This window comes from Chinchilla lanigera, unplaced genomic scaffold (assembly GCF_000276665.1).
Source record: "Chinchilla lanigera isolate Chin_1 unplaced genomic scaffold, ChiLan1.0 scaffold00035, whole genome shotgun sequence".
Classification (NCBI taxonomy): Eukaryota; Metazoa; Chordata; class Mammalia; order Rodentia; family Chinchillidae; genus Chinchilla; species Chinchilla lanigera.
In genome coordinates this window covers 16,067,147-16,079,787 of record NW_004955436.1, presented here as the reverse complement: position 1 = coordinate 16,079,787, position 12,641 = coordinate 16,067,147, and the positions used below count along the sequence as shown (strand labels likewise).

The window sequence follows — 12,641 nt, the reverse complement described above, 5'->3', positions numbered from 1 at the left end:
GTGTGATTCTCCTGCCTCAACCTGCTGAGTGCCAGGATTATAAGTATGTGCTGTTATGTGTGGCTAGAGATGTTTTAAAGCGTATAGGCTAAATGCACATAGTACACCATTTACATAAGGGACTTGAGCAGCCTTAGAGTTTCCTATCCAGAGGGGGCTCAGGAACCAATCCCCCCAATTATTGAGCAATGATCATATTAAAATGTGGAGCCACTCCTCGTGCACAGAGAACAAAGTGCTGTAGCTTGGGTCTGAAGCTTATTGTCATTACTTAAAAACTTGTAAGTGATATGATTGTGGTTGATGTTTGCATTAGACTCTTACGCTTACAAGAACATCAGCAAATAATACTAAAGCTCAGAGTACTTCTCTCTTTTTCTTGCTGATTAGTTTTCCTTCAGTGACCTCTGTCATAACACAGTCAGTTCTCTTGACTTAAATCATTATTTTTATGATATGGAATATTCAGGGTATGTTTGTGAATTTAAAACACTAATTTTAATTTTTTGTCTTCATAAGAACTCATAGTGAACTTTTTTTTTTTTTTTTTGGGTAAGAGAAATGAAAGCTTTATAGTTGTTCACATCATTGTTTTTTGGAAGTTACCTTTTCAAACTTATTCATTCCTGAAGTGCTGGTGGGCAGCCTGGACTGGCATCTCTTTTTTATTGTAGTATTCTCTTAGGTAAAGTTTTACAGAAATACCTATAGAAATTCAAGAGGTGCTTTAAATATAAACATTTAAAATAGCACTAACATTATATGGAGAAGAATAATAGGACTACTTCATTCTGATACTGGGACTTTATTTTCAGGAATTAGAAAAAGAACAAACAGAAAGAAACTCCCGACTGGATGAATTAAACCAAACTGGACAAATCCTTTTGGAGCAAATGGGCAAAGGTGAGACCTTTGATACTTTTTTTTTTTAGATTCTTGTAAATGATGAGCTTGAGTAGTATTTGTGGTTGGGCAGATTCAGCAATTACTGTAAACTTTCCAACCTCCTTTTGCTATAAAACTGGTTTTCAAAACTATTTAAGGCACCAGAATCTTTTAAAAATAAAGTCTTTCACTGTTATTAAAATAGCTAAGTCTTTTTTGCTTTCAAGGGAGTCAAACAATCAGAAACCCTGAAATCCCAGCAGAACAGTTAAAATCCAGTGGTGCAGAAGATTGTAAGTGTATCTTTGGGGTTTTCTATTGGGAATTTTTTCCCACAGGAAGTAGGTAATGAAGGCGAACTGTACTTTGGTAACATTTGGAAAATGAAGTTACTTAAAGGTAAATTCATTAATACTATTTCATATTTGGTCACTTCCAGTGCATTATATTATTTTAGTCTAGAGATTTTTAAATAATAAAATCTGGTAAATGTTACTTGTATTTGAAATTTCTATTTGTGGGAAAGAACTTTTTTTTCAGCTGTGACTCAGAGGAGTTTCAACATTAGTATTTTTGGTTCATTTTTTGGTCTAGCTTTTTTTGGGAGGGTGGGAAAACTGAGGCCTGAACTTCGGACCTTTGCATGGAGCTACCTCATAAGTCCTTCCCCACCTCTTATTATTTATTTTGGTACAAAGTCTTGCTGAGTTGCCCAGGTGGGCCTCAACTGGTGATCCTCTTGTCTCAGCCTCCTAGAATACTGGGATTACAGGCCTGTGCCATATGCTTGGCTCTTTTTGCCTGCTTTGAAAGGCATTTGTTGTATACTGTATTCCTCATTCTAACATGAGGTGAATGCTTTGGGGTAGGGGTATCTTCTTCCACTCTCCTTGACCAGTGCCACAGGTAACCAGGGCAGAACTAAAAATATTAGTTTGAAAAAAAAGTGTCCAAAACAATAGTTTTCAATATTTAGTTTGTGACTTTTTATTATGGAAATTGTAACTATATACAAAGCAAGTAGAATAATGTAATGAACCTCCTTGTACCAGCTATTCACTTTGCTAATTAGTGATATTCTGTCATTCTTGAATGATTTATTATCCTTTTACTCGTTCCTGACCTAGGACAATTGACTTATATTAAATATAGGAAGCCTAGTTGTGTGTTTAATAAACAGATAAACCTGTGTAATTCACACTGACAAATCACTATACAAAACGTTTCCATCTCTCTGGAAAATTCTCTCAAGTCTCTTTGATTCAGCCAAGACTCCTGTAGCAAATCACTATTCTTACTGTTTTTAGCCTTAGGTTATCTTTGCCTCTAGACTTTCAGAAAGTTTATTTTATGTATATCTGGGGTATTTAACACACAGACATAAAATGTAGCATATATCCATATATTCCATATATGTCCATTTATCTTGAAATTATACAAATGCATTTGTGTCATTCCATGTATTATTAGTAAAGGTTAGTTTCTTTCTGTAAAGGAGCACACATGAGTAGAACATTATGTTCTTTTGAAATCTTCTCTGTTGGGTTGTTTTAGTTATCCTGAGTGTGGGCACCCCAGTTTGGTGGGGTATTTACTTGAGACTCAAAGACAAAACAGTACCACAATTTCCCTTAAAATGTTGATTCTTTCAATTATTATAATAAATTGGGTATTGAATTTATGTTGAGCTCCATCATAGATTCTTTCTCAGCATTGTACCTGGCACTCAGGATCTGGTGTGAATATGGGGTAACTTCCTGACTCTGAGCACTGTATTTACCCCCATTCCTGTGAACTTCTACTTGGCAGGTAGAATTAGTGACGATCTGCATCACCTTGGTGAGAAGTTGGCCATGGGTGATATTTGTAGTGAGAATAGCAGGGAATTGAAGAGTGGATGAACTTGCATTCTTCTCATTCTAGTTTTATGCTTTTGGACAAGTCAAGGGACACTTTAGGTCCTTACTTCTGTGTCTAGAAATTGAGAGAGTTTATAGGCTAACTTAGCTTTTGCTCAATAAAACCTTACTGTGAATTGATGGTCCTAAAATATAAAACTCTGGAAGGTAGATTCTTGCTATCTGCAAGGGTCTAATACAACATGTCAGAACACTGACATGTGTTCTTATGAAACATTTTATATGTTGCATTACCATGGTTTTTTCCCCTTAATTTCAGTAGAATTAAAAATGTATTCACTAGAAGATGATGATTCTATTTATTTTAAAACATTAAATTTTTTAAAAAGATGTTTAGAGAAGCTGGAAAATAGGGCCATTGATCTGAGAAGAATCTCTATGTTTTGGGTTTAATATTTTCAGTTTTAGGCAGCAGGAGCATCTATCTTTTGTTACTGAGGGAAGAGAGGTGATTTTTTTTCTTGCCCCTTGCACTCTTACTGTTTTATTCCTTTATCCAAATTTCCAGGTCCTCATGTTACTTTTCCACCTGTGTGTAGTGCTCTTAGTCCTGTTGCTATTATGGCACCAGCAATGTTGAACAGAGGTGAAGGCGTAGTTGGGAGACTGTCCACTCCCCATCCCAGGAAATTTAAAGTAAATTTTAGAACATGAATAACTAATGCATTGGAAGATTTATTTACAAAATTAAATATGTCCACCCTCCACCTAAGTAAGGATGTAGAGAAATAACTTTGTTTCATTGCAAAATCAAATAAAATTCATTAGTAAAGCAGACACTCAAATAATCATGTCACTGTTTTCCTGAAATCAGTTTCATCAAAAAGCTCCCCATTGCTAACTTTAACCTGACTTTTCTGACAGATGCATTTAACTGAGATTTAGGATCACTCGCAGAGCTCATGCATGTTTTAAGAAGGAATTATTTATTTCATTTTTTCTTCTGGGTGGATACACCCAGTTTTCATGGTTTAGCTTATCTTGTTCCTGGAGATTGTCAACTAAAATAATATGGACTTACATTAAGTGGTGTTTTTGAATTGATACCCACTGTGGCTGGCTAAGTATATAAAATTATCAAAACTGATCATGATTTTATTGGCCAGCTTTCTTATCACTGGGACCAAAAACCTGACACCCACAGTTTAAAGAAGGACAGGTGTAATTAAGCTCCCTGTTTCAGAGGGTACAGTCCATAGTACCTGGCTCCAAGGCAGATACATCAGAGTGGAAAGGTACAGTGGAACAAAGTTGCTCAGTTCATGGTGGCCTGGAAGCAGAATGGGGGAATGGGAGCAGGGGCCAGATATAGACCCTAAGGTCACCCCTCTGTGACCCACCCAGACATGCCCAGAACTGTGCCTTGCTAATTTCCTAGGCAGCTCCCAAGCCAGTGAAGTGGAGGTTAACTGTCACAGTGGTCCTATATTTTGTGAACGTTTTCCTTTGTTGTAATACAGATTGAAAAGTGTATTGAAGTCAAATGACAGTAAATAGTGGAAATATATTTTTTCCCTTTTAGATAATTTGTAAAAAGGTACTTTTAGTAAATATTACTAATTTTGGCTTTTGACTAGTCACTTTCCATGAGTTGGATATTCCATAGAAATAGAAAATTTATAACTCTTGATCTCCGGGAGCAAAACAATGATTTTTAATGACAAAGTGCAGTTTTCTTTTTTTAAGATGCAAATTGTGATTTCATCATTATGTGGCATCTTTGCAGCCAGCAATATTTCCAGTTTAGACCAGGAGATGTTTCAGTTTTTAGAAGTGGTTTGAAGAGGCCGAAGAAATGGATCATGAAACATTGCTTGTGAATAAATAACTGAAGAAATTTCAGTTGCCCTAGTACCTGAAGTGAATACCTCCTACCAGTGTTCTAGAGGACTGGTAATCATTTCCCACCTCAGGAAGTTTACTTACCAGTTTAATTTTTTTCCTTGTTCAGCGTAAATTTCCCTGACATAAAAAACGCAGTGGCTGATATTATACTCCTTACATCTATCTAGAATAGAAATGACCGGGCAAAAGCATAGCCTGTACCTCCATTGTTCAGATAGTTGGTCAAGAAAATGGTGATTTGTTTTGTTCATTGACCTTGCTAACAGCAGTAACAGAACATGGAACGAGGTGTGTTTTTTTTTTTTTTTTTGGTTTGCATGGGTCTGATAGTCTATTACCTGTGTGACAATAGACAGTGAGCTTCAGCAGCTGACAGGAGTGATGTGTTCAAATCATGTCATTTCTAATTTTCAGGGGATACAAGGTGCTATAGAAAGTTTGAAGTTGCATTGTCTGTGTGTGTATCAGAAGTGACCTTTCGTGTTTGTTTTTGTTTTCTTGGTTTAAAAATTTTTTTTTTAAAGAGAATAAAAAAAAAAGGTACAGAATTTCCAAACAAGATGATAGGAAACTGACAATGGCTATTATATTGCATATTGCTATCTTCAAAATAGTTGCTCCTTTTTCATGGTTCTTCTTTTGAGTCTTGAGTTTTCCTACTCCAGGCTTTGATTACATATGTTTACAAAGCAGGATTGTTTTATTGTCCTCTTGTTGAAGTAGTGAAAGTGTTAAGCCCATCCTTTCCATTTGTGCTGTGAATAGAAAGACTGCATTGCCAGGTTCCCTTATTTTTTCATAGTTTTGATGGTATTTTATTCGCAGTGAAAGACTGTGAAAAGGCATATATATTATTACTATGTATACTTTATGACACATGTATTATTATGACATGTGTTATACTTTAAGACATGTGTATTATTACTATGTATACTATGTATTACTATGTATAACTTTATTACGTATAACTAGGAACATTGTTACCTTTCAAAATATGACATATTATTAAGATTATCAACTATAAATGACAAAATCAGTATAGTAAAAATAATGTTTTTAATGTGTTCCTAAAGTAGCTATCTTTTTTATCTTTATTAGTACACGTTTGCAAAATGCAATTTTACCTTGCTTGTGGGGATTTCGTACATGCACACAACACACCTTAATTCCTTTTACATTCCTGTTCCCTCCCTTCCCTCCTCCTTCTTTTACCTCTTGAATCTCTTTCCATTTGAGAAAAATCTATCTTTCTACTTCTTATTGTCTTTTAGTTTGCTATTTATTTATAACTTGGGTTTCTCATATAAGAGAAGTCATGCAAAATTTTAGCTTGTGGGTCTGGTGTATTTCACATAACATTGGAGTCTCAAGGTGCATTTTTTTTTCTGTGTATAACTCAGATTTATCCTTCTTTATAGCAGAGTAATACTCCATTGTGTGTAAATACCACATTTTCTTTGTCTGCTGTTTGCAAGACTTAGCTATTATGACTTGTGCTGCTATAAACATAGATATGATGTCTTTAACTCTGGAGAAGATGAGAAGGGGACTAGCTGGGTCTTATCACTACTTTTATTTTTTGATAGGATGGGAATCAAACCCTGGGCCTTGCCTGCCATGTGCTCTACCACTGAGCTACATCCCCAAACACTGCCCTGGTCCTTTAGGTGTTTGCTTGTCTCTGTACAGTGTGCCCAGTGGGCTTGCTGATGCTTCTTGAACCCAGCTGCTGGCTTACCATTCCTGCATGTAGCTAGTCATTTGACAGCACAAGGAGTTCTTGCCATTTATTTTGCAATTCAGTTGACGTTGCGTTTTAGTTACCTGAGTTGCCTTGTAGCTTGACTAGCCAGCTGTCTTTGAATTTCTTATGACAGAGGGTCCAACTGCTGGCGTCAGAACCGCAGGCAAATTCAGGCAGTGGAGTTTACTCTCCTGGCTCAGAGTGTAAGGTGACAGCACGGGGAGCTGCCCACTCTAAGTGTGGACACTCCCTTCCTATGGATGATACCGTGTCTGACCCTTTACCAACATGCCTGTGGAGATAGCCATGCTACTCTTGGGCTGATCTTTGAAGGCACCCTCCTTACTTCTAGAGCAAGGAGTTAAAAAAGAACTAAATATTTCCAGATGCCTCATTATTTTTGTTGCTCTGGAAAAAGGGGCTTAAGAGAACCATCATATTATTATACTTTTTTTTTTGGTACTGGGAATCAAACTCAGTATGTTGCGCTTGCCAGGCAGGAGCTTGTGCCGCTGAGCTATATCCCCGGCCCAAGAGAATGATCATGACATGTGACACTGGCTCGTTATTTTGAATATGTTAGAATATTAAGAATCGATTCCAAATGAGGTTTGTAATACTAAATGAAGGGTCTGCTCATTTTTTCTGTGTAGAAGGTCTTTCAGCTGATGAAATAAAACGTGTCCTGGAGAAGATTTTATCTGAGTGGAAGAATATATCTCAGCATCTGGAAGATCTGACAAGAAAGATGAAGCTTCAGGAAGATATAAGTGCTTATTTTAAGCAACTTGATGAGCTTGAGAAGATTTTAGCGACAAAGGAGGAGTGGGTACAACACGCACCCTTTTCTCAGTCTCCCCAGCGTTCCTTGCCAAGTTTGGAGGACTGTTGTCAGGTAAGGGCCAGCCTGCTTGCGCAGCACCATCTGGAAGGAGCGTGCGCTTGGGTCACTCACTTGAGTCGGTTCTGTTCTGATGAACCTTCTGCGGGGAGGTCCACCTGCACCAAGTGGCATGACCATATTTTCTCTTCCACAGAGGGAACTGACAAGCCTCCTTGACCTCCAGCCCAAAATTGAGATGGTGCGATTAAGCTGCTCTGCCCTCAAGTCTGAGCCTTCTGTCCCGGGGTCTGTCCAGTTGGACTTCGATAACTTTATGGTCCGCTTCCGGGCTCTGATAATGGCTTTACAGGGTCACCAGCAGCAGCTGGCCAAGGGTAAATCCTCTCCCTTGTTTTTCTTGCCCAATGATTTCAGTAGCTCCTCTCTCAGTTCATCTTCATCTAAAAGTTACTCCCAAATTGATACCCACAGTACTTGGATTTTACACCGGCTTCACTCTGTTTTCCTCTGTACCTGTGTGGATAAAGTCTTAAAGTACATTTGGTCTGTTTCCTGGACTCTCATATTTGGTTGTGAAAATACAAACAGCTTTACAGTACTCTAAAATTGTATTATTAGAATATTATGATGTTTTAAGGAGTGTTTATTTTTGTTTGCTTTTTGTGGTGCTGAGGATTAAACCCTGGGCTCCATGCATGCTGCAGAAGCACTCTATTGCTGAGTTACACCTCCCTGGTGTAAAAGACCTCATAAAGAGATTTTTTTTTTCTTGGTTTTTCTCCGGTACCAGGAACCGAACTCACGACCTTGTGCTTGCCAGGCTGGTGCTTTGCCGCTGAGCTAAATCCCCAGCCCCAAGAGATTTTTATAGGAGGAACAGAACTGTTTCTTTGGTCATTCACAGGCTAAAATCTGACCACCAATTTCTGTTTGCTCAAAATGGTTAAAGTTTCAGCAATACCAGCTCTCTTTTAAAAGAAATCATATTCCTTTTCCAGAATCTGCAGAACTTTAATGTGTTCTTTTTGGAATAAACCTGGTTTTGGAAAGTTCACTGGCAAAGGTTTCAGAAATCATCCCTCAGACGTTACTCTTTTCCCCTCTCCTTAGGTTTGGGCTTGTGTTGTGTTGTTTTATCTAGGAGTGCAGAATTCACAAGCCATGCGTGTAACCTCCGTCTTCTTGTGGCTGTTGTAGATTGTGTAGGAGGCTAGCAGTCTGCGTGTATGCATGTTAGGCAAGTGGGTCTTACTGCCTTTCTTCTGGACAGGCATTTGTGTCTTTGTTCATTGAAATAGTTAACCTAGAGTGTAGAATAAATGTTTGAGAGGACCCCTTTGTTAGCTTACTGGTGCAAACTCTGCTTTCATTTTGAGAACAAACAGAAGGCAGTTGAACTGTGCTTGCGAGCCAGTTGCGTCTTTGTGCTTTAAATGCGCTCACTTCCTTCCCGCCCAACATAGCTTGTGTGGGACTTTTACTTTAGAGTTGGCAGTGGCTGCCAGGCCAGCTGGCTGTTGCCATTGCTGCTCCTCGGACGCTGTGTGCCACCACTCAGCAGCATGGCTTTGTCCTCATGCCCGAGCTGAATGACTGGGGGAGGATCTTTGTTTTTCTTTATGCTTTGTGTAGCAATTGGGGAAGAGGAGCTTATGTGAGACAAAAGGAACATTGTCATTCCAGCTTGAGGGAGACATTTCATCATGATGAAATGAAGAAAAATGATAGTGAGTTACTTAATATTTCAAACATCAACATCTGCAGGAATGAAGTCACCATCTGCCTCTTAAAATGCCAGCAGGATGACCTATTTCATTAACTAACGGACACCTATTTTAATTTTAGCCATGAGGTCTAACTGTGTATTGGAATTCACTTCCTATAGAGTGAAGATTAATGATGTGTGTAATAATGTAGTACTTAGATTCTTGGCATTATTTTCTCGAGTGTTTTTATTTCTTATTTTATAAAGTTAATTTTATTGATCCACTTTGGATGTATATAATGATCACATTCATCAGAGGACACTTGTACCTGTACATGATATATCTTGATTCTTTTTTTCCCCAGTCCTCTCCCCTCCCTTCAACCCTTCTTCCCCGTCTTATTTACAAAAACTTTCTTTCCATTTTTCCCTTCTATTTTTTTTGTTTCCTTTTCCCTTCTTCCCTTCCACCCACCCCACTTGTTTCCCTTCCATTTGAACATTTACTTCATGTTTCACACTGTCTGTCTTCCATTTTGATCCTTATTTACTGGTTTGGCTTCTCACACAAGAGAAACTGTGTGTACGTCCCATGTACTTCACTTACAAGTATGGTCTCAAGGTGCATCTGTTTACCTAAAAGTAGGTGTTTTTAAATAAACAGAACGGAAGAGCCAACCTGGACGCGACTATTTGGAAACACTGAAAATGCTGCAAGGTGCCCTCAGTGACACAGAGCGGAAGGCCCAGACGTCGCTGCGTGTCCTCAGTGACCCCGCAGAGGTGGAGAAGGCGCTACAAGGAAGGAAGGTACCGTGTGCCTCAGATCACTGGCACATTTCTGATATTTCTTATCACACATTTCAAAACTAATCTTTTTAGTGATTTAAAAAAATTGGTTACTCTCGGTCAAAATTGGCCTAAGAATTTCATGTCACTTGAAGGCTTAGTGGCTGTAATGTAGGACCTTAGATAATAGGAAGGATGGTTATGAAATATCAACAGAAGGAAACTGTATTTTCTCATTGTATTATCGTTAGCCTAACCTTCTCAACATTTCCACCATCTGCTGAAATATCTTTTATCAGGTAAGGAATATTAGTTCAATTGATACTTCTATTTAAAAAGTCAGTGTTGAATAAGAATACTTCCCTTGATATCTAGTTGAGCAGCTGTAAGGCCCTGTCCATGACCACAGTGGGTGTGCAATTCTCAAGGTTTTTAGTGTAGAGAATATTGTGTTCCCTATACTAATCTCATGAAGGGAAGCTAATTTTTTTTGATAATTATCTGCAATTATTTTTTGATAAATTGCTTTTTTAGGGCAGTGTATGCAGCCCATGTTATGACATCTGCATAGATGCATTGCTATGTGGGTTTTTCATCTTTCTGAATTTTTTCCAGGCCCTTGGCGAAATTCTTGAGAAACAAAAACCTGCATTATATAAGCTTGCAGAAGAAACAAAGGCTTTGGAGAGAAGTGTGCTTCCAGATGTAGAAATCACGTACAAGCAAGAATTCAGTGATGCCCAGGAAAAGTGGAACAAACTAAAGGCCGCGGTTTCTGAAGATGTACATTTGCTTGAAGAAACTGCCTCCAAACTGAGAGCTTTTGAGGTAAATTCAGACACCCTCAGGAGTTTGCATTTACTACAGGGCAAAGGGTGACTGTCGCGGAAGACTGAGGTGTCTAGTGCTTGAGTAATCTTTTTAGTCCTACACGTACTATGCGCAGTAAGTGCCTGACTTACAAATGAGTTCCATCCTGGGAGAAGAGTCATAAGTTCGACAAAGTGCATCTTGGGTAAAAGATAGACCCAGTCACCCTGTTATTTTTCTTCAAGTTTTCAAACAGGCTTTTAATTTTTTCTTGAAGAAGCATTAAGCTGAGCAGGATTTGACGCTGATGCTGATCTTGCATCCACACTCAGAGAGATTTCTCCATCTCCTCTATCACTGCACCATGCGTTTTGGCTACTGCTGTTGACTCCACTGGCAGCGGACTTCACAGGTTCCATGATCTTGTCCTTGTTCTTTAGAGTTTTGCCAATGGTTGAACAATTCATGGTATAAGGATGAATGACATCTACCATCTTTTTGCCTTTGGCAAGTCTCGGTTATTTTTGCTCCTGTTTCCATGGTTATTGCCTTGCGCATCCTAGCAGTCCCCTCCTCATCACCACTGCTTTCTGTCCGGCTCCCGGCCATCCTGGGCTCTGACTGCGCCCTGCAGTACTAAGCACTACTGCACTCTACAGGAGCGCACAGCTGCACAGCCATGACAACATCCGGTGGACACACGAGCTACTTCCGCCATTTGTTAGTATCTATGAATGTTTGTAATCTGAGGTCTGTTTGTATCGGTGAAAGTTCATAACGAGATTGTTCATAAGTCAGGGACTTACTGTACTGAAGTGGGGACTTATACTTATCAAAGACATACTTCTACTGTGCTGTTGAGCACACAGATTTCTTTCTATCTTACAGAGAAGTCTTTGTGGTCAAGGTGAGGTGGATATTGAAGATAAGAGAAAATTGCTTAAAAATGACCAAAATAGAGTTTGAGCACGGGGAGCTGGTGGTTACATGAGAGAATTAGATTGTCCTGGTAACTCTGCTGGAGTGGCAGAAGAGGCCCAGCGAGTAGCAGACATCTGAGACTTTGAACATGTTTGTTTGTCTCTGGTATTGGAGATTAAAACCAGGGCCTTCACACTAAGCTACATTTTACATTTTATTTTGAGACAGGGTCTTACTAAGGTGCTAAGCTTTTTGTTTTTTGAGGCAGGGTCTCATTATAGTCCGGGGTGGTCTTGAACTTACTCTGTAGCCCAGGCTGGCTTCCAGCTTGTGGTGGTGCACCTAACCACAGCCTCCTAAGTGCTGGGATGACAGGTGTGTGCCCCCACCCCTGGCCATATTAACTCTAAAGAACATTCTTATTTCCTTTGAAAGAGTTGTTTGTTCCTGTGCTACTCACAGTTCACTTGGAAAAACTTAATATCCTCCCCCTGTAAAAGTTATCAGGCAGTTGTAGTAAATTCCATTTGCAGGTTAGCACTGCTATCCTATTTCGACGTCCAGTGGGTAATTTTTCAGTCATTTAAGTTCTGTTTGTCTTCTAGTCATGAGGCACAGTAAGCTCAAGATTCAGTGCTATTTATAATGATGTTTCTTTGGGACCCAATAAACTTGTTTCTTTTTAAATGAATTTTTATTTATATAAGTAATACATGAAAAGTACTCATTGTGAAGGAATCAAATGACATAGAAATTCATGGAGCAAACATTTAGAGTTCCTGTATGTCCTCAGTAACATGTAATGTTACTGTAGTGTAACCATGTCATTTCCTTTCCTGGAAGCAGCTAATATTAACAATGGCTCTTTGCTGCAGATTAATGTATTCAAAGTAAAAAAGAAAAGTTCACAAATATCGCTGTTTTTTTCCAGCATATAGACCAGCTGATACTGAAGTTTGTTTAGGGTTGTGTAAATAACTAGTTTACTACGGAGCTTGGAATGTGAATTTCACTATTCAGAACAACAGTGCCTTTCATTTAAATCTTGAAAATACCTTCTTGCTTGTTTGCTTATTTATTTATCCGTTAGTAACCCTGCAGTACTAGTGAGAGGCCCCTATCTGTGTGCAAGTAGTAGCTTTCTGTTATTGCTGGCGCTATTAGCTCCATTCCGTTTGT

The 12,641-nt window shown here is 38.7% G+C and overlaps 1 protein-coding gene across 4 annotated transcripts in view; it reads left to right on the top strand.

The window, feature by feature from the left end:
- The window catches only part of Utrn (utrophin), a 506,964-nt gene that overhangs the window by 157,592 nt on the left and 336,731 nt on the right, over positions 1 to 12,641 (top strand). For all 4 annotated transcript variants that reach the window (XM_005389232.2, XM_005389234.2, XM_005389233.2 and 1 more), the window contains 5 exons: positions 816 to 903; positions 7,047 to 7,288; positions 7,431 to 7,611; positions 9,607 to 9,752; positions 10,347 to 10,559. In XM_005389232.2, coding sequence (XP_005389289.1) covers positions 816 to 903; positions 7,047 to 7,288; positions 7,431 to 7,611; positions 9,607 to 9,752; positions 10,347 to 10,559 — 870 coding nt within the window. The remainder of the gene's footprint in view (positions 1 to 815; positions 904 to 7,046; positions 7,289 to 7,430; positions 7,612 to 9,606; positions 9,753 to 10,346; positions 10,560 to 12,641) is intronic.